The sequence below is a fragment of the Polistes fuscatus genome, unplaced genomic scaffold, assembly GCF_010416935.1.
Source record: "Polistes fuscatus isolate 324 unplaced genomic scaffold, CU_Pfus_HIC Scaffold15, whole genome shotgun sequence".
NCBI classification, from domain to species: Eukaryota; Metazoa; Arthropoda; class Insecta; order Hymenoptera; family Vespidae; genus Polistes; species Polistes fuscatus.
Window position 1 is genome coordinate 1,532,605 of NW_025113053.1, and position 20,781 is coordinate 1,553,385.

Below are 20,781 nucleotides of genomic sequence, written 5' to 3' on the forward strand. Positions count from 1 at the left end.
ATGTTGAAAATGATTATGTTATATGATTAGAAATCGTTGTAATTTTAATTACAATTACAAAACTTGAATGAATTAAAAATTCTAGTACGTAACCTTATTCAAATATTAGAATTTTTAATTAAAAATAAAATACACAAATAAGAAGAAAAAGAAAGAAAATGATCAATAAGAAAAATTCCTTCCTAACCGGAAGTAATCGATTAAAAAGGAAATAAAAGAACAAGGAATATTTCTTCCGTATTTAATATTATTTCGCAGTATTGCCAATAGAATTAATACACCGTGGAGAGGTTAAAGGTGATCTTGGCCTAGTTTATCGAGAACGATGCGGGGGAGCGTGCTCGATATTCGAAAGGGGGGCAGTTTTGCACGCAATAAAAGGGTTGTAATGTGATAATATTTCAAAGGCTTTTTCGTGTGAATTAAATTATACGAATAGTGTTTAAAAGAAGAATTCAAAGAAAGAGAGAAAATACGGTAATTCATTTTGACTGATGAATAAGATTTAAAGATAAAAACGTAACAAGAAAAACATAAATTTATCGAGTTTTTCGTTGAGATAATGCGCAGAAAAAAACCGAACAAATCAACCGAGAATCCAGAGAAAGTTGCGTGTGTGTGTCTGTGTATGCGTGTGTGTTGTATGTATGCTGTTTGCACTTGGACATTATCAGGGTGCATCGTGAGCGTTTCTACAAACGTCGGTGATTGGTGTTAATTGTTTGGTAGGACAAAGTGAATTGAATTTATTCGCAAGGCAACGAATCGAAAATAGTAACCGAATAGACGAAAGTGGAATTTTCCGAGTGTAAAAAAAACGAGAAAGAGAGAGAAAAAAAAATCCGATAATGGTCAATATTTGTTTAATACCTCAAATGCACGCGTGATTCACGCGAAGAATCTTATCTACTCGATCAAAACGTGTGTGCATTTGCATCTTCATTTTTATTATACTTTACACATTTGATGCGATTTTTTTGCAATTACAAGGATTTAATTTAAATAAATAATTTGTTCCAATCGATAAGTTCGATTTTTCTCTAAAAAGAAATATAGAGAAACGTGTGTCAAATCATGTGAAATTTTCATGTGAATTAATGCGATATGGAAAGGTTAGCTCATTAGAGGCACATGACAAACAGGTATGACAGGTTCTTCTTTTCCCGCCGTTTCATTTCAAATTTGGATGATATTCTTAAAATATGTTCGTATTTATTATATTTTAAATCTGATATTTTAAACGTTGCTTTGCCAATTAAAAGAATAACGTTAATAAAAACATACACGTTCACTCGTTTTACGACGTGAAATATTTCTTTTGAAAAAATTACATTTTGTTGCGTAATATTTAATTTCGATCAAACAGTGTCAAAACAATGTATTCCATACAGGAAAATAAGAGAAAAATAGGTTACTTAAAACTTGATTTAAAATTTATAACATAAATTGTAAATCATTCTTATACCAGTATGTACCATGGTATGGATAACTTTCATCCACTTGCAATGTTCTTTAAATAATATCTCCATATATCTGTAAATAATATAAATCCCTCCAAGAACTTTGCCTTGTAGAAAAATCTCAGACATTTTGTATATATTTTTATTGTTACTATATAGTAAATGATTAATGTTTGTGACTTATAATTACTTAAGATGTTGATTTAATTTTCTTTTTTCCAGCCTTCATGTCTTTGATCAATTGGAATTTAAGTGTGGATTGATTATTATTGTACCATATCATAGTATAAAATCATGTGATTCTCATGACTTCTTTGAGAAAATATCCACATCTATCGTGGATGTTCAAAGCGTTATGTTCGCTTAGGATTGATAGATAAGAATATATCTAATCGAATGGTAAGAACTATTAATGGATACTTGCATATATAGTTATATATATATAACTATAAATATATGTATAGTTAGATTAATATAGTTAGATTAATTTATTCGTATTCGTATGGCAAAAAATATCTTTCCTGAAGTATTGTACTTTCATCAAAAGTCTCTATTATTCTTATCTTTTAATTTATCTTATCTTTATGACATGTGTGTTAGTAATTCATGATTATTAGCTCTAGTCATTATTTTTAATGACACATTCCGACAATAATTTTGAGAAAAGATATTTATTTTTTTTTCTTATCGCATTCATACTCTTTTTTGTAATCGTTGCTTTTACATTGTTATTTTTTGTTTTTATAATTTATGTGTATGATTTGTTTACTTTTCAATTGATTTAATGTTAAATATGTTTTAATTATTTATTTATAAATTGGATTTGTATTGTCAAATTTATAGACTGATTAGATTTAGTGATCACAAGAGTTACGTTTCCATGTATCATCATGGCAATTGGAAATGTAATCTGCGGTGCGAATACTCCTAAAGTCAAGAAAAAAAAGGCAAAGGTATAATATGGATTTTTCTTTTGTTTTTTTTTTAAATTTTTTTTTTATCATTTTATTTTATTTTTATTTATTTTTTACATTCATATTGTTAAACAAGGATTTACTTCAGGTATTTTATCTCTAAGTACTCTATTGCCATGTTATAAATTATTCAAGACTAAGAGAATAAAAAAATTATTGATTTTATTCTATATTTATATATTATAATAAAAATAAAATATATATTAAAGGTTTTAAATAATCAAGTCATGTTTAGATTATATCTTCGTATTTTATTTTGCAGGCAACCGAACGCAGTTGGATAGAAGCAGCTTTCCAAAAAAGAGAATGTTCCAAGTTTATTCCAAGTGCTAAAGATGAACATAGGTAAGAATATATACACTTTCTCTATTCTATATTATATTTATTAAATAATTATAAATATAATATATTTATAATTATATAATATATTTGTAATTAATTGCGAGTGAAATATATATTTATAATATATCGAATACATATAATAATTCTATTTATAAACATTGATATTATGGTTCTAATTTGATAATTAGAAATATTAATTTGAGAGTTCTCAAAAATGAAAACTACTTTAATAATATATAATATTGTTTAATTAAATAATAATGTATTATTATTATTATTGTTATTATTACTATTATGGGCTGTCCACGGGAGGTGACTATAACCACCACGTGGGGCATCCCCAGGTGGTGAATAAAGAAACACCGCTTAATGAAGGATAGGAGGAAAAAGCAAATTTATCTATTATTTATATAATAGATAATAATTTATATAATAATTTATAATATTTATTTATTTATTTATTTATAAAAAGAAAAGAAAAAGTATGTGGGCTGTAACGTATTTTTAAATTCTATTACTAAATATATTTTTCTTATAAAACATTGAGATATTTTGTAAGTATATATATATATATTATATAAGATAATGCACTCTAATACGACGTAGAGTAAACTATACCACTATTTTAATTAAGAATTTAATAGATTGAATTTTAAATGAAAATGTGTGGCGTGTGCTATTCAGTGTGTTTTTTATATTTAATCTAGTTCTTTTTTAAATTCGATGTTATAACTAATCATAGATTGAAATATTTCATTCTTCGAATAGAAGATTTTATTATCATTTGCGTAATTGTTATTTTAATATACTTTTATTACATCGTTTTATCTAAGAGAGAATAATAACTGGGAAGTAGAGAATGTGTTACCTCATCTTGGCTGTTACTAACTGCTTCAGTAGCTTCCTTGGTTATTGTATTATCAGAAATTTTCAAAACATCATAGTCAAATTTTTCATGCACACACATCTTTTATTTTTAACATATTTCATTTCGATGCACAGTAGCATTAGAAAATATTTCCTTATTATTTTTTCAATATATATCAATAAATTTTATTTTTTATAATTTATTTAACTAACAATTAAAAGTGCGTTCCATTTGTGTTATGTCATATTTATTTAACTATAAAAAAAAAATAAATTAATTTATATTACGTTGTGTTTTTTGTGGTATATATAATTTATAGTTTCTTCAATTATTTATGCGTTCAATATTGTGTTCTTGTATATTCATTTCCATTTGATTTATTTTTCCTGATTTCATTCCGTTTATAGGTTCACAGAAGTACAGGGAGATAAGAATGCAGAATACGATGTGATCACTTCTTCCAGGTGAGATTTCATAGTGCATTCTGCTTTAATTGTCATTTCGTACACTGCTTTCTTTCGATCATACAATTCATTCTCAAACGCTTTAATACTTCATTCATACATTAAATTTTGCGACAAATACAAATTCATTCATGAAGACTCATTTTCCTTTTGTTTCTTTACTTTATACTTTGCTTTATATTTGGTGAGTGACATTTATTACAAATATTTGCATCGCTTGTTTCTTTCATCAAATTAAATTTTGATCATCTTATATTTGTTATCTAGTTGAGAAAATGCTGAAAGTATTATGGGAATGTCATACTTTATAGCATACGCAGATAATTATTAAATACAATACAACAGAGCGTGTATTGAAATTATCGTCAAGTAAGAAAATTAAATGAATTTGATAAAACATATCAAATCCTAATAGCCCCAAACATTAAATATATTCTTTGAGAACTTCTCTGTCAAATAGGTAATCAATTGCTTATAAAGACAAGTAACTATAATTTATAATTACAGATGTTGCTGTGGTTACTCTTATACTTACCATTGTGGAACTGGTGCAGATGTTCAAAGTTATGCCAATGCTGGTTCCATAGAAAAAGAACGTGAACAATGGTCACCAGGAAAAAATACACATACTTATCCAACCGATGCATATGGTACTATCGAATTTCAAGGTGGACCACATCCAACTAAAGCACAGGTATAATCAATGATACATTAAATTTTTAAATAAATATTGCATATATTTTTATAATACTACAACAATATATTTATAAAATTTATTTTTAGTATGTAAGATTATCTCACGATACTCGACCAGAACCCATAGTACAATTATTGTGTCGAGAATGGAATTTGGGATTACCTAAATTATTGATTACGGTTCACGGTGGTCGACCAAATTTCGAATTACAGCCAAGTTTGAAAAAAGTTTTACGCAAAGGTTTATTGAAAGCTGCTAAAACAACTGGAGCCTGGATTTTTACTGGAGGAACAAACACAGGTTTGTTGTATTCTTTAATGGTGATTCATAAAGATGAATAATTTTAATGATATTTTATTGATATATTAGGAGTTACGCGTCAAGTTGGTGATGCATTATTGCTAGAACGATCGCAACGACAAGGTCGAGTAGTAAGCATAGGTATAGCTCCATGGGGGGTCTTAGATAAAAATCACGAATTAATAGGACGTGGTGAAGAAGTACCATACGATTGCCTTTCTTCTCCTTGGTAAAAAATCATTTTTACTACACGAATTATTTTTTAATTATATATTAACAAATCTTTTTATTTTTTTTTAAGGACAAAATATACAGTTTTGAATAACCGACATGCTTATTTTCTATTGGTGGATAATGGTACCGAAGGTCGATATGGAGCAGAAATCGTGTTGCGTAGGAAATTAGAAAAATATATATCTAATTTAAAACTACAGCCGTGTGAGTCCTAGTACGATATAAATATGCTTATTTGGTATTTTAGCAATAAAATAATATACAGTAATATATGTTTATGTACATTTATCATTTTATAACAAAAAATTATTTTTACAGATACACACAGTAGCATACCTGTAGTTGCATTAGTAATTGAAGGAGGAACAAACACGATACGCTCGGTATTGGAATACGTTACTGATGTTCCTCCAGTTCCTGTTGTTGTTTGCGATGGATCGGGACGTGCAGCTGATCTCATCGCTTTTATGCACAAGTAAGAAGCTTAAAAAAAAATTAATCCAAAGATATGATTTCATCTATAAAAATATATTTGATTTTGCAGATATGCCAGTGAAGGAGATAGTGAAGCGGGAGAGGGTGAAGGACCGTTGGAAAGTATGAGAGAACATCTCCTGGATACTATCAAACGCACTTTTAAAGTTTCCGTTGAACAAACTAATCAATTATACTCTGAATTACTTCAATGTACTCGTAAAAAACATTTGGTAAGACGCTCAATAAAATTTAATTTTCTATAACAAGATTCTATTGCGAGTATAATTAAAATAAAATATTATTTACAGATAACTGTATTCAGGATAACGCAAGATCGACCACAAGAATTGGATCAAACAATATTAACAGCATTATTCAAATCTAAACAATTATCTCCAGCCGAACAATTATCATTATCTTTAATATGGAATAGAGTTGATATAGCTCGTAGTGAAATTTTTGTATATGGTCAGAAATGGCCACCGGGTGCTTTAGAACAAGCTATGATGCAAGCTTTACAGCACGATAGAATCGATTTCGTTAAACTACTTTTAGAAAATGGTGTATCCATGAGAAAATTCTTATCTATACCTCGTTTGGAAGAACTCTATAACACAGTAAGTCTTCTATCACTTTAGTTTATTATTGCAATTAACATTTATACATGTCAAGACTTATTTATTACTTTTTGGTTAATTAGAAAGAAGGTCCTTCGAATACATTAGGCTATATTTTGCGAGATGTAAGGCCTAATATTCCACGTGGATACATGTATACCTTACACGATATTGGATTAGTAATCAACAAACTCATGGGTGGAGCTTATCGTGCACAGTATACACGTAGAAGGTTTCGCGTTATTTATACCAAAGTAATGAAAAGATCTGGTGGGCAACAACAACATATGCATAGGAATAGTTGTGCTTTAAGTTCTGCTACTCGTTATTATTCAGGATCTGGTAATAAATCAGACAGCTTGACAATGAGTTTGCTCGCCGAAACTGTTCCTGCTAATCGAGATACACCACTTTTTGATTATCCTTTCAACGAATTACTTATTTGGGCAGTATTGACTAAAAGACAACAAATGGCATTGTTGATGTGGCAACACGGAGAAGAAGCTTTAGCTAAAGCACTTGTTGCTTTGAAATTGTACAAAGCAATGGCTCACGAAGCTGCTGAGGATGATCTTGAAACGGAAGTTTACGACGAGTTACGTGGTTACGGAAAAGAATTTGAAAATATTGGTATGATTAATTAAATTTTATTTAGAGTAAAAGAATAAGTAATATGAACAATTGTTAATGATATATATTTTATCATTGAAATAGCTCTGGAATTATTGGACTTTTGTTATCGTCAAGACGATGATCAAACACAACAATTATTGACATCCGAACTTCAAAATTGGTCTGGTCAAACTTGTTTATCACTTGCAGTTACTGCTAATCATCGTCCACTTTTAGCTCATCCTTGTAGTCAAATCATTTTAGCGGATTTATGGATGGGTGGTCTTCGAACTCGTAAAAATACCAATTTAAAGGTGATTATGAAAATGAATTTAATTAATAGTTCTATAATAAAATTTTTCATAAAGACAAATGTTTAACTTGTATTTTTATACAAAGGTTGTTCTTGGTTTACTGTTCCCCGTTTATATATCACGACTGGAATTTAAAAGTCGAGAAGAATTACAATTAATGCCGCAAACCCAAGAAGAACATTTGATTGCTCTTGAAGATGAAAAGGAAGATAGTGATTCAGAACATGGTGCATCGAATGGTCCGGATGTTGAGGTAAATAAAAAATAGATTTATTGAAGTGCCTTGTGTCCAAGTCATTTCTTATGACTGTGTGACTAAGTGTCTTCTCGAAAGTATGTTTATGCATTTTTACATATTTAATCTCATATATTTATATATATTTCTTATTATATAAATAGTTCGAAAATGAAAGGATATATATCATTCATAAAATAAAATTAACTTTCATTTTTTAATCATTTTTAAACATGAAATCGAAATGTAGATTTTTTTTCATATATATATTAACATTTATAAAGGAAATAGTTATATTCTACCATAATATGATCATAAAAATAATAATATTTTTCAAGAGAGAAATATCTTTTTTCTGAAAAATATTTGTTGTTTCTTACTAATTATGAACTCAGAACACTGGTGGCTGGTTTTAAAAATTACAATATTGTACAGGATGCACACGTAGCTTCTGTAAGCTTGGCATTTACAAAAATACATTATTGCTTATAACTGAAGTAGCACTATAATAACATTAAGTTATACTTGGTTTTTTCATTTCTTTAATTTATTATTCAAATTGGGAAAGGTAAATCTTTCCTTCACAAGACAAAATAATGTCTCGTATTATCGAAATGTTACTCACTAATACAAATTTATAAATATACCTTTTTTATAATCATTAAATTAAACCGTTTATTATGAAAATGATGTAAGTTAATTATTTTATTCATAAATGGACATTTACACCACTGTCAGAATAAACGGTCCAATATTGCTTTACATAATTCATCATTTAAATAAATAAGAAATACAACATTATTTCTAAATTTTATTTTTATTTTTTAAATTATTTTGGCTTTAATACTTTCCAAAAGTGATATTTTTAATTAATAAATTTTATTCTCACTTATAATTTAATAATCAGTTTGTTAACTTTAATAGTATTTATTACAAATGTCACTAATGCCTGATATGAGCGATTTGGAATGTATTAATTGGAATGTTATGTTGTAAAATTGTCTGATGAGCTATAAGAATTAATAAATTTTTTTGAAAACAATGTCTCAAATGAAAAGGTAATATATCAAATTTAGTTTTATTAAAGTAAGAGTAATATTTCTTGTTATTCATATTGCTCATAGTATATATATATATTAGACTGTGCCAAATAAATCGACTATTTTTTTTTTTTCGGTCCCATATCAAAATTTCGTTGAGAGTGACGAAAAAAAAATTGTGTCAAAATTTGAGCCCTCTATCTTCATTTTTCAGTTAGCGCTCGCTAAAATAAGAATTTTCGCCAAAAAAAGTTTTTTTTCACTTATTTTTTGATTATAGACAATTCAATATACCAAATATTAAAAAACCCTTGGTATGGTTTTGTAGGAAATTAAATTCTCTACAAAGATGATTTTTTATCGAACTTAAAAAGTCAACAGCTTTTTTTTTATAGCTGATTAAATTAAATTTCGTTCTATAATTTTCATTTTTAATTATTGATGAACACTTATTAAACTACTTCCTAACGAAAAGAACATACTAATGCAATTTTTCTAGGAATATTTATGATCTAAAAAAATAGTTTTTATGCCGTAATGAATGTAAATACTGTTGAGTAATTTATATTCTTTACTTTTAAAATAATGAATTACATGTCAATTCTATTTTTTTTGTTTTTCACCTTATTGATTCACACAAAATTCGGTGAAATTTTTCTGTTTACAGTGAGAATTGCACAAACCTATGATTGTATAAAAAATCATTAGTATTTTAATAGAAATAGATAATTACTAAAAACGAAATATCTTAAAAAATTTTAATAAATTAAAAAAATGATATGCTAATCTTTATTATTGTCTTTATTCATATGTTTTACTAGTTTTAAAGAGCTTACATTTTTTAAATAAACATTAATATAATTATGATAGACACACTTTTAATCTTGTTATATATAAATGAAACTAATAAGATCTTTACTTGAATTATTTTAAAATCATTTATGAGATTCGAGTAAACATATTACTCACATAAATTTCGTTTGTTACAATTGGGATATTTTTTGCGATGCTTAGCAACAACTTGTAATAAAAACTGTTTTTGTTCTTCATCACAAGTGAGACTATCATTATATTTATCAATTAACGCTACAGCTCTTTCGGCAATATCATTTACAACTTTTATCGATCGAACAATTTTTAAAGAAGCCTGGTACTCGTCATCGAATTCCCATTGATCTACAGGTAAATCAAGAAAACTTGTAGATAAACCGAACTTCTCGAATAAAACCATCGACTTTTGAGTAACAAAATCACTTATATCTTTTGAGCCGAATGATTTTAAATCTTCTTGTTTTGTGTGTCTATCATAATTATATTAATGTTTATATTCTAATTATATCATAATTATATTAATGTTTCTATTTCTATTAAAATACTAATGATTTTTTATACAATCATAGGTTTGTGCAATTCTCACTGTAAACAGAAAAATTTCACCGAATTTTGTGTGAATCAATAAGGTGAAAAACAAAAAAAAATAGAATTGACATGTAATTCATTATTTTAAAAGTAAAGAATATAAATTACTCAACAGTATTTACATTCATTACGGCATAAAAACTATTTTTTTAGATCATAAATATTCCTAGAAAAATTGCATTAGTATGTTCTTTTCGTTAGGAAGTAGTTTAATAAGTGTTCATCAATAATTAAAAATGAAAATTATAGAACGAAATGTAATTTAATCAGCTATAAAAAAAAAGCTGTTGACTTTTTAAGTTCGATAAAAAATCATCTTTGTAGAGAATTTAATTTCCTACAAAACCATACCAAGGGTTTTTTAATATTTGGTATATTGAATTGTCTATAATCAAAAAATAAGTGAAAAAAAACTTTTTTTGGCGAAAATTCTTATTTTAGCGAGCGCTAACTGAAAAATGAAGATAGAGGGCTCAAATTTTGACACAATTTTTTTTTCGTCACTCTCAACGAAATTTTGATATGGGACCGAAAAAAAAAAAATAGTCGATTTATTTGGCACAGTCTAATATATATTTATTATTATTATTATTATTATTATTATTATTATTATTATTATTATTATTATTATATATACATAGGCAGTATTATTAATGTGTAGTAGAGTATAGAAATTATGTTGAATGAGTAATTGTATTATTTTCAGTGTATTTCTATTTTCTAAGCGCTTGAAAAAAAAAATATGTAATTAAAACACATTTAAGAGGGTACTCTCATCAGTTGTGTTAATACGTAGACCGTGTGGGTATGCATAATAATTATTTTTTAGAAACATCTACGCAGGAGCCTCAGCATACGCAACAAATGCAGCAGCCATCAAGGCATTAAGGTATATTTATACTAACCTGAGCGCAGTGATTCTCTCTTTCTATCTTTCTCTTTCTCTCTCTCTCTAAAAACAATTATGCACCTTCTGATGCACCTTCTAGCTGCTTCTATTTATATGTTCCTTCATATTGTTAAGCATAATTTTATCCGCTGTTATGCTCTCTTCCAATCAATTGTTTGTCTAATCAATTGTTTGTCCAATCAATTTTTTCTTCTACTAAAAAACAAAATGTATGTACAGTGAAAACATCTGATTAAGAGTTAAAGGAAATTATGTGGATTGGTACTTACATATTACACTTGAAATTAAGAAGAAGAAAATAATTGTCTTAAAATTAATATTAATTAAAAATATATAGCCTATATGATATTATCTGAGATCAAAATGATTTTGCACTCTGTTCTATTTTTTGTTATTCTCAAATGTGAGTAAGGTTTTACAATTATTTAGATTTTTTTCCAAGCTTCCTTGTTATGAGTTCAAAATTTCTTTTATAATTGTCAAATAACTAAACTGCTAACTGCTAGGTGAAATCGAAGAGTACTCTTAGCATGCTTAGTGTAACTAAATACTTCGTTTTACTATTTTACAAATGAGTTTTATATTTCAATGAAACCCTGTTTGAATAAATCTTGTTTCCTTTAAAAATGTTTTTTTATACATAAGAATTCATTAAAAATAGAATAATATTATTTTAAATAATCTATCCATTGCTATATATATATATATATATATTATTTATTATAATAATTGAAACGAAATATTCTTCATTTATTTGTCTCCTTTTTTCAATTTCTGAAAATATGTTTTGTGTCACATTTCTGTCACCACCCTTCATACCTTGCATATTAAATAAAAATCTAAGTATTGTCTATTATTTTAAATAACTTTCTAATCTTTGAATGTAATTTGTCATTTTATCCATCTTCTACTTTATAATCATGAATGCATATTATTAATGGCTTCATATGTTGTATTCGTTTTTAAATATTGTTCATTGAACATTTTATGTAATTTTTGTTCATTCATATGTCAAACTTTCATATGAACCTCGCTACTTTGTCAACGAAAAAAAAAAAAACAGAAAAAAAGATAATTGTCTATACAATTGTTATCATGAAATATGTAATGTTTTATTTCGTAAAAAAAATAATTAAAATTTCTCACACTTAATGTGCTTTGTGTGTAGGCTTTAATTAGCAGTGAACATTCGACGACGATTGTAAAAGAAACAATTGTCCAAGAAAATGGCAAAGTATTGACAGATAACGATGAAGGAACTCATCGAGCGTATGGCATTCGTTCAGACTACTATGACAACAAAAACAGTAGACCGTTACGATTAAAGAAAAAATTGTATGAATTTTATACCGCACCAATTACCAAATTTTGGGCTAATGCTGTAAGTAAATTCAAAGAACGTTTTTTTCAAATGGTATTGTTAATATGAGTCCTTTTAAAAAATTATTATATATTTTTTTATATCTGTGTATAAACGATTATTAATTTCTTATTTATATATTACTTTAATATTTTGACTATTTTATTTTCAGATAGCGTATATCGTCTTTTTACTTTTATTTTCTTACTGTATACTCGTACAAATGAGTGAAAATCCATCGGCAGCTGAGATCTACGCGATATCTTACATCTGCACATTGGGATGCGAAAAAGTACGTGAAATAGCAACATCAGAGCCAGCAAAACTCTCTCATAAATTTAGCGTTTGGGCTTGGAACATGTGGAATCCTTGCGATGCAGCTGCTATAATATTTTTTCAAATTGGTCTTGCTTTGAGATTTCGTCATTCGACCTTTGACGTAGGTCGAGTTATATATTGCGTTGATTGTATTTATTGGTATTTAAGAATACTTAATATTCTTGGAGTTAACAAATATTTAGGTACGTCTTATTTAAAAAATAATATTTTAAGTGTTTAATCTATAGTTGTCTATTTAATTACAACATAAGCTATTATTTATATAATAATAATGTTCATTGTTGTTGACTAGGTCCATTGGTTACAATGATGGGAAAAATGGTAAAAAATATGATATATTTCGTAGTTCTTTTACTAGTTGTTCTCATGAGCTTTGGAGTAGCAAGACAAGCTATATTAAATCCTAATGCAGAACCAAAATGGCGAATAATCCGTGATGTACGTATTTTTTATTTGTAATATTTATAAAAAATTATTTCATGGTCATTAATTTTCCTCTGTTGTTATGATTATAGATTTTTATGGAACCTTATTTCATGCTTTACGGAGAAGTGTATGCGGACAATATAGATCCCGATTGTGGAAATGAACCAGGCATGCCAGAATGTCTTCCAGGTCGTTGGATTACACCAGCAGTTATGTCCGTGTACCTTTTAGTTGCTAACATATTATTAATCAATTTATTGATTGCGGTTTTCAATAATATATTCAACGAAGTCAATGCTGTTGCACATCAAGTATGGATGTTTCAACGATTTACGGTTGTGATGGAATATGAACAAAAGCCAGTCTTACCTCCACCACTTATCGCGGTTTGCCATGTATATCTATTAGTAAAATATTTACTAAGACACCTTACTCGAGGTAAACGAAGTACTGGTGAAACGTGCGATAACGGTCTTAAACTATTTCTTGAGGCTGACGATTTAGAACGCTTATATGATTTTGAAGAGGATTGCGTTGAGGGATATTTTCGTGAACAGGAACTGAAATTACAAATGTCTACTGAGGAACGCGTTAAACTTACTACTGAAAGGGTTGAAAATATGCATCAGAAAATAGAAGATATTGATAAGAAAGAGCATACACAGAACGCTTCTCTTCAGGTAATTGAAATTAATCGATCGATGTTTAGTACAAATTGTAGGAAATATATGTATTAAAAATTTGATCTTTAATTTCTAGGCCGTCGAATTTCGTATTCGCAAATTAGAAGAATTAAGCGAACAAACGTTGGCGCATCTTGGCGTAATTCATCGTTTCATGGCAACTCACATGCCCAACGAAGGGCTTTCTACTTTTGATATAGACATCCGTCAACGTAGAGTTTCGGAAAGATCAGATGCTTTTTCAGAAGCTGATTCTCATACTCAATTACCTAGTCTCGTGTTACGACGTAAACGACTTTTGCGTTCTCAAACTGACGCCACTTTCTTAAACATTGGTCAACCTTTGGAGGATGACGTTTTGAAGAATTCAGAAACAATAACTTCTCGTGAAAATTTAACAAGAAATGATTCGTCGGTAAGCATCGTTGATCCTCAGAATGGTCCAGAAGACGTCAAGACTACTACGAGCCAAGAAAGCGAAGTTAGCAAGGAAGTAGGTGGTACGGAATCAACGATAAAAAAAGAAGTATCATTAGAAAGAGAAGCTAGCAGTGAAGCTCCAGCTTCAGAACCACCCAGACAAGATTCGATCGAACGTCCAATCAGACAGAACAGCAGAACTCGTTCTGAATCTGATGACGTAGTACTAATGCCTCCACCAAATATCCAAAGAGGTGTTACTTGGGCGGAACCACGCGTTGCAGTGATTCCATCTTCCGTAACTTCAGCTGGAAGTACTCAAAGATCCATTCTTTTAGCGATGCGTGCGGAATACACCAGTATAACCGACGAATTAGAAAGTTATTGCGGTCTTCTTAGTCCACCAAGAACGCCACCAGTTTCACCCCCATTGTCGAGGAATAGAAATATGTCGGAAATAAATAATCCCGAGATGGCTTGGCAAATGGAGAACGAACATTTACGGGATGCCGAAGAATGTGATTATCAACAAATGGAAGATTTAATACAACGACGTTACAAAGAGGATGACGACGAATCCAGTAATCTAGCTGAAGAAGGTGCTGTCTCTACTAACTTCTTTTCCATATCTCACGAGCATCGTCAATTGCGAAGAGCTTCCGCGATTGATGAAGATTCTCGTAGACCACCTCCTACGATCAGCGTTACTAGAGAAATAGAACAGACACTTTCAAGGCCACCTGCGATCAGAGACCCCGAATCACCCGATCCGAGCGATAAAAATATGAGTACTGTACCAGCACCAGCTTCCGAAACTATGTGTTAAGATAATCCAAAATGCTGATTGCACGTTACATATATTATATGATGTATGTACTGCATGCGATTCGATAAAATGAGGCTATAGCTTAAGTATCTTAGATAGAAAATCTTATTTTTAGTTGTAAATCGAATTTATACAATAAATCGTTGAATTCTCATTATTTTTTAGAGAATTCAGGATTTATAACATGAACAGCGCAAAGGATAAGCATGAAAAGCTTTGAAAAAGAATTTTGCATATTGCAAAATCTTTTAGTTTTTAGATTGATTGCCGTGCGAGTGAGTGAACAATCATTTTTTCATGTTTTATCAGCTAATAATAATAATAATAATAATGCCATTTAATATATTTAAATACGTTCACATTAAAATGCACATTATACGTTTTATTTCTAAGATAAAGCACATTTTTGAGAATTCATATTTTTACGTGAGCACTTTTGGTATTTTTCCGTGAACTAAGCTATATGAGTTCACTAAATATAGGCATCAATTTTTTGTGCCTATTTGATGATACAATGTCAACCGTAAATCTGTAACAAGTATCGATTGTTAAGCCTTTTTATATAAAAAAAAAAAAAAGAAAAAGAAAAATAGAAAAAAATAAGATATCGTCATTTATCGTCATTTATGAGATCTTTTCATTTGATCATAGTAAAAATCTATACTTCTTAATTTGTACTTAGGAAATTATTGTATTAATGTTTATTACATATACATTTTATGCTGGCTATAAAACAGTAATATAATATTATAAAACGCTATTAACATTTCTTATGGTTGTAAACACTTTTTAGTGTTGCCGTACATTTGAAATTTTAATTTCTAGTACTTACAGTGTTTTATTTTATATGTACAAGAATGATTTTTTAAACTAAATAACTTTTAGAAAGCTTTAAGCAGGAATCATGTAAACATTGCGAATATTTATTGAACATTAAAATGATGTATAAAAAAGAGAGAAAGAGAAAAGAAAAAAATCAAAGATTACACGCGTTAGACAATTTTTATGTAATTTTATTTATTTAAGAAAATAACAGGACTAGAATAGATGTGCCGGTTTTAATTCGTTTTCTTCTTTTTTTTTTTTTTATTTCATTTTTTTCTAATATTTTAAATTAGATAACATTATAACAAAAAAAAGATAAGAATTAGTATTGACTTCACTACTGTCATTCTCAGCTTTATTGTCTTTACTGCCGGATACTTTTAAACGTATTTTGAAATATATATATTTAGGGCCTTATATAAACACGCACTTTCTACTGCGTCAGACTCGGACTTCACGGACCATTATAAGCGAACCATATCACGCAGATATGTTCTAAGGAACTAGGCCAATCTGCGTTAGTACAATTGCAACTATTTAAAGAAACTTTGATACCTGCATCTAAATTGCCTAGTTTATATAGACGAAAATATATTGTGTATAGCTTATAAGTGTTTAAGAGTGAAGATAAAGCTTGGGAATCATTGCTTAGAATATATATCAATTATATTCTAACACACTAAAGTGCTATTCAATTTTTACTCATTTTAAATAATGTGTTCTGATTTTAATTTAATTTTATTTTATTTTATTTTATTTTATTTTATTTCATTTTATTCTATTTTATTTCATTTTATTCAGTACTTCATAGCGTTCCTTTTTTTTTATAAGTATCCTACGATATACTGTTTAATATACTCACTATATCTTCTAGCTGAGATATATTATCAGAATACTAATGTTTTTTCATTCTAAAGTCACACACATAACAAAATGTTATTAAATTTCATCAATGTCACGTACAAATGTAGAAGAAATAGTTAAAAAAAATACAGGTAATGCTCCAATACGTGAGTTACATCATCCAATTAATTTATATTTATGGAATGATGTGACTTATAATGTTTGCTGTTGGTGCTTCCGAAAAATATGACCGTAATATTCTGAGGAAATAATTAATATTTAATATGTGTCATTATTTAAGCACAATTACATGAAAACAAAACTCTTAACTTGAGACACACTGGTTTCTTAGTATCCATAATAGTTTCTCAAAAGAGTTTGTAAATGTTCATTTGTACATATTATTAACGTATTTGTATATTTAAAGAAATTAAGTGCCATGCCATTTATATTATACATGTAGTACGTTTATAAATATTGCAATGCAACAAAATCAGCGGCGCATTATAGCTTCATAGAATCTCATAGCAAATTTGAATTTAGGAATCTATGAATAAGGTTGAATTTTTCTTCATTTTTTGAGGGGAAATACCATGTCTCTCATATACTCTTACCCATGCAATAAGTTAAATAATAATAATAGTAGTAGATATATAATTTGATTACAAATAAAATAGAATTATACATGTATGACATGGGGGGCTCTTTGTCGATGGGGAGGACTGGCAGGCAATTGCTCTTTTTGTCCATGAGATAATGCGCCGCTGGATAAATTGTATATTTTTTAGGCAAACATTTTTTTCTTTTCTACCACACGTGCAATATTTACGTTCTTACTTTATTTAAAAGGACAATATTTATTGATAATAAAATTTCTGTTTTGTTAACGTAATAGTATAAATATGGCAATATGGTAATTTGTAAATATACTTATATACGTATACATATAATAGCTACAATAATTTCTTCAATAATATCACAATCAACTAGGTAAATTGGTTCAGTATCATATATATTAATTCGAATAGGACTAGTCATAATGACACATGATTTTATTATTATATATGCTCAAATGTGGAATATTAAAGCATATAAGCACTGATGAAGTAATAATAATAGCATTAATGTGCATTATAGGTGTGTGTTTGGAGAACACATACGTTATTTACTATTTACTATTCGATTATATTGAAATTATTATATATATATATACGTCTTAGGAAAAATTCCGAATGTTAAAATTATTAAACAAAAACAAAAAAACTGTTAAAAACGAGGACTGTTAGTGGTTCGGCTTATGAGATTAAAATATTCATCCACTTTTTTCTTGATTTACATAAAATATGTAAAAAGAAATATAAATTCGTTGTATTAAAATATTAAGTTACTTGGATGTAACGATTTATAAATTAACATCAATCTCATAAATCGATCCTGCTTTTATAAATAATAAAATCGTGCTATGTTGATTAAAGCACATTATTGAAAAGCAATTTTTGAAGATATACGTGGGTGTAACACGCAATAAAATCACATACTTACACGTTTCTTCTTATATGAATGATATATCTCATTAGCTTACAAGACAATTTTAATTATAAGAAAATTCGTATGCTCGTTGATCTATACAACGAAATTGTTAACTTATTCGGTATATGAAAATTAATAATAATATAAAATAATAATAATAATATTAATAATAGTAATAATATTGATGAGATATAGACATTTTTCTACTTACATTCAGAGATCTCTTTTCTCTCTCTCTCCTACTATGAATGTTTGATATATAATTTTCATTAAATTTCGCAAGGAAGACAAAAAAATATCTTTTGAATTGTTGAAATAAATAATATTATTAAAAAACAAAGTATGAAAATGAAGTATGAACAAGAAAAAAAAAATATAATACAACGTGTGCGAACGTGTTATACTCACTTTTTATGAGCGTATGATTCAATATGAGATTATCACTCAAAAATAAAACACAGATAATCGAATATGTAATTTAAATCGTAAGATACAAAGATATTCGGCACGCATATAAGTAATTTTTCAGTAATCAAATATCTTTGATCGACGAATAAAACATCAAAATAAGCCGTTACGCGATTCTACGCATTTTCGTCGTGTTTTAAATATTTGGAGAAGAAAAAAAAACCTTACCTCGTGACAAATATCCAAGACACGACCCTTTGTACTCATTTATTTTCTTACGACAATTATTCTTCTCTCACTCAACGAAAAATCAAAATATTTCATTTATAATACTTAAAACATAGTATAAAAAGTTATATATAACTATATCGATATCCGTATGTGAACTGGTGATTATGAAAATGATTTAAAATTCATTAAAAACATTTGTTTTTAATATCTTGTCATATACGCTATTTACAAAATTTTCTAATGACATAAAAACTATTTTTCTTAAGAATAAAAATATATTCACTTTATTTTGTACTTCTTGTTATAAAAAGAAAATAATTTTCAAATAATTCAAATCAAAATATCTTAAAATATTTTAATAAACGAGAAACATGACAATTTACCATGTTCGTAAAAATTAAATTTAAAAACTTCGATCATTTCCATGATAACCAGATCACGAGCATCTATTTACAAAGAAAGAGAAAGGGATATTAAAAAGTTTTGAATATAAACATATGTGTTCTAAATGGTAAAACTTTCTAACATATACCATTAATATCAAACTTATACATGTTTATCTACGAATGAGATAAGTAGGAGGAATTTCGAACAACTTACAATTAGCCATAAAATGACAGTACATGTAAGAGTGCAAAGGGTTTTAATCACCTATTGTCGATTTCAAACAATTATCATACTAATAATTCAACGATTAACGATCTGATCGCCTTTTCCAAAAGGATATGTATTTAAAAAAAAAAAAAAACAAGAACAAGCACAATACACAATCTTTCTAATTCTCACATTCGTTAAAGAATAACAAATATTTGGAAGAATGAAATAATCTGTGAAAAAAAAAGAATTCAGGCAGCACGATTAGACTTTAATACAAATGAATATATATATAAATATGTATGTGACAGATATTGTTCTTGTACATATCTCTTAATGAATTCATTTTGGTGATTTCAATTGACAGACAAATACAGTGGAAACTCCAGTATCCAACAATCTAGTATTCGAACATTCTACTATTCGCATGGTCCACTATCGAAATGCTTTATTATTCGAACAGTGTATATATATTTTTCTGATTGTATCATTTATTATGAAAACAAATAATCAACGACTGTTTAATACAATATTATATCTTTCTTATTGTTTAAGTATGAAATTGATATTTAATACTTTTTCAACTTACGTCTAATGGCATCGAAAAAGAATTGTGTGGTATCAAGTGTTAAAATAATACAAAAAATATTCTATAAACTGAAAAATGGTGAAAGTAAAGCGAAAATTGTTAGAATGTAATTAATGTTTTACTATAAGAAAATTTCTTCATCCAACACAGTTATGTCTACCAATTTATTCGAATACTGGAAGTTCTACTGTACATGTAATAATATGTATGTGTATGCATTCGTCCAATGGCACCGATATAACTACGATTACGTTTAAAACTCGTAATTACATATACATGTAATAGTATGTATGTAATGTATTTGCAAATGTAATACTTACATGCAGACAGTGACAAACCATCGGTGATCCTTAAAAAAAAAACAAAATATCGTGCCTTTCTTTTTATACGAATCGTTTAAGACTAAATAAGTTCGTTAGTTCAAGATCATCTAATCGTGCTGATTTCACAAAGATACGCGTATCGTAGCACAACTGTGCATGTTGCTGTAAACAAATATATTAAAAAAAAAAAAAGGAAGAAAACGAATAAGAAAATGAACAAGATAGATAAAACGTTGTTAAAATTAATTATGCTTTTCTTATGACTTTTCTTTCGTTTAATCGTTAAGTTTTTAATCGTATTTTCTTATCGTGCTAAGGTATCATGAAATTTACGAAATTTAATTAGATTCTGTAATATGTAATTTAATTTTAGTTGAAATTATTTTATCAACATTTTTCTGCGAACTTCGAATTAAATTTA

General features: G+C 27.9%; 1 protein-coding gene across 4 annotated transcripts; it reads left to right on the forward strand.

Annotated features, from left to right (window-relative positions):
- Window positions 1–111: 111 nt before the first annotated feature.
- LOC122514614 (transient receptor potential cation channel trpm) lies at window positions 112–16,068 on the forward strand. 4 transcript variants are annotated; one of them, XM_043631547.1, is made up of 20 exons: window positions 112–477; window positions 1,683–1,859; window positions 2,697–2,779; window positions 4,052–4,108; window positions 4,616–4,802; window positions 4,892–5,105; window positions 5,175–5,334; window positions 5,407–5,543; window positions 5,658–5,814; window positions 5,884–6,046; window positions 6,125–6,433; window positions 6,517–7,063; window positions 7,148–7,359; window positions 7,445–7,612; window positions 10,883–10,942; window positions 12,132–12,344; window positions 12,496–12,844; window positions 12,955–13,100; window positions 13,178–13,768; window positions 13,848–16,068. In XM_043631547.1, the coding sequence occupies exons 2-20, from the start codon at window positions 1,857–1,859 to the stop codon at window positions 15,015–15,017; spliced, it is 4,926 nt and encodes a 1,641-aa protein (XP_043487482.1). In that variant the 5' UTR covers window positions 112–477; window positions 1,683–1,856; the 3' UTR covers window positions 15,018–16,068. The 4 variants fall into 4 exon arrangements, with proteins under 4 accessions (XP_043487482.1, XP_043487481.1, XP_043487484.1 ...); XM_043631546.1 differs by having other exon boundaries at window positions 115–1,142; XM_043631549.1 differs by lacking the exon at window positions 10,883–10,942 and having other exon boundaries at window positions 115–1,142.
- The last annotated feature ends 4,713 nt before the right edge of the window (window positions 16,069–20,781 follow it).

What these genes read in the sequence shown, in the direction of transcription:
- LOC122514614 (XM_043631547.1), top strand. An exon ending in AGTGCTAAAGATGAACATAG is followed by an intron (nt 2,780 to 4,051) that starts GTAAGAATATAT and finishes TTCCGTTTATAG; the next exon opens with GTTCACAGAAGTACAGGGAG. An exon ending in GATTGCCTTTCTTCTCCTTG is followed by an intron (nt 5,335 to 5,406) that starts GTAAAAAATCAT and finishes TTTTTTTTTAAG; the next exon opens with GACAAAATATACAGTTTTGA.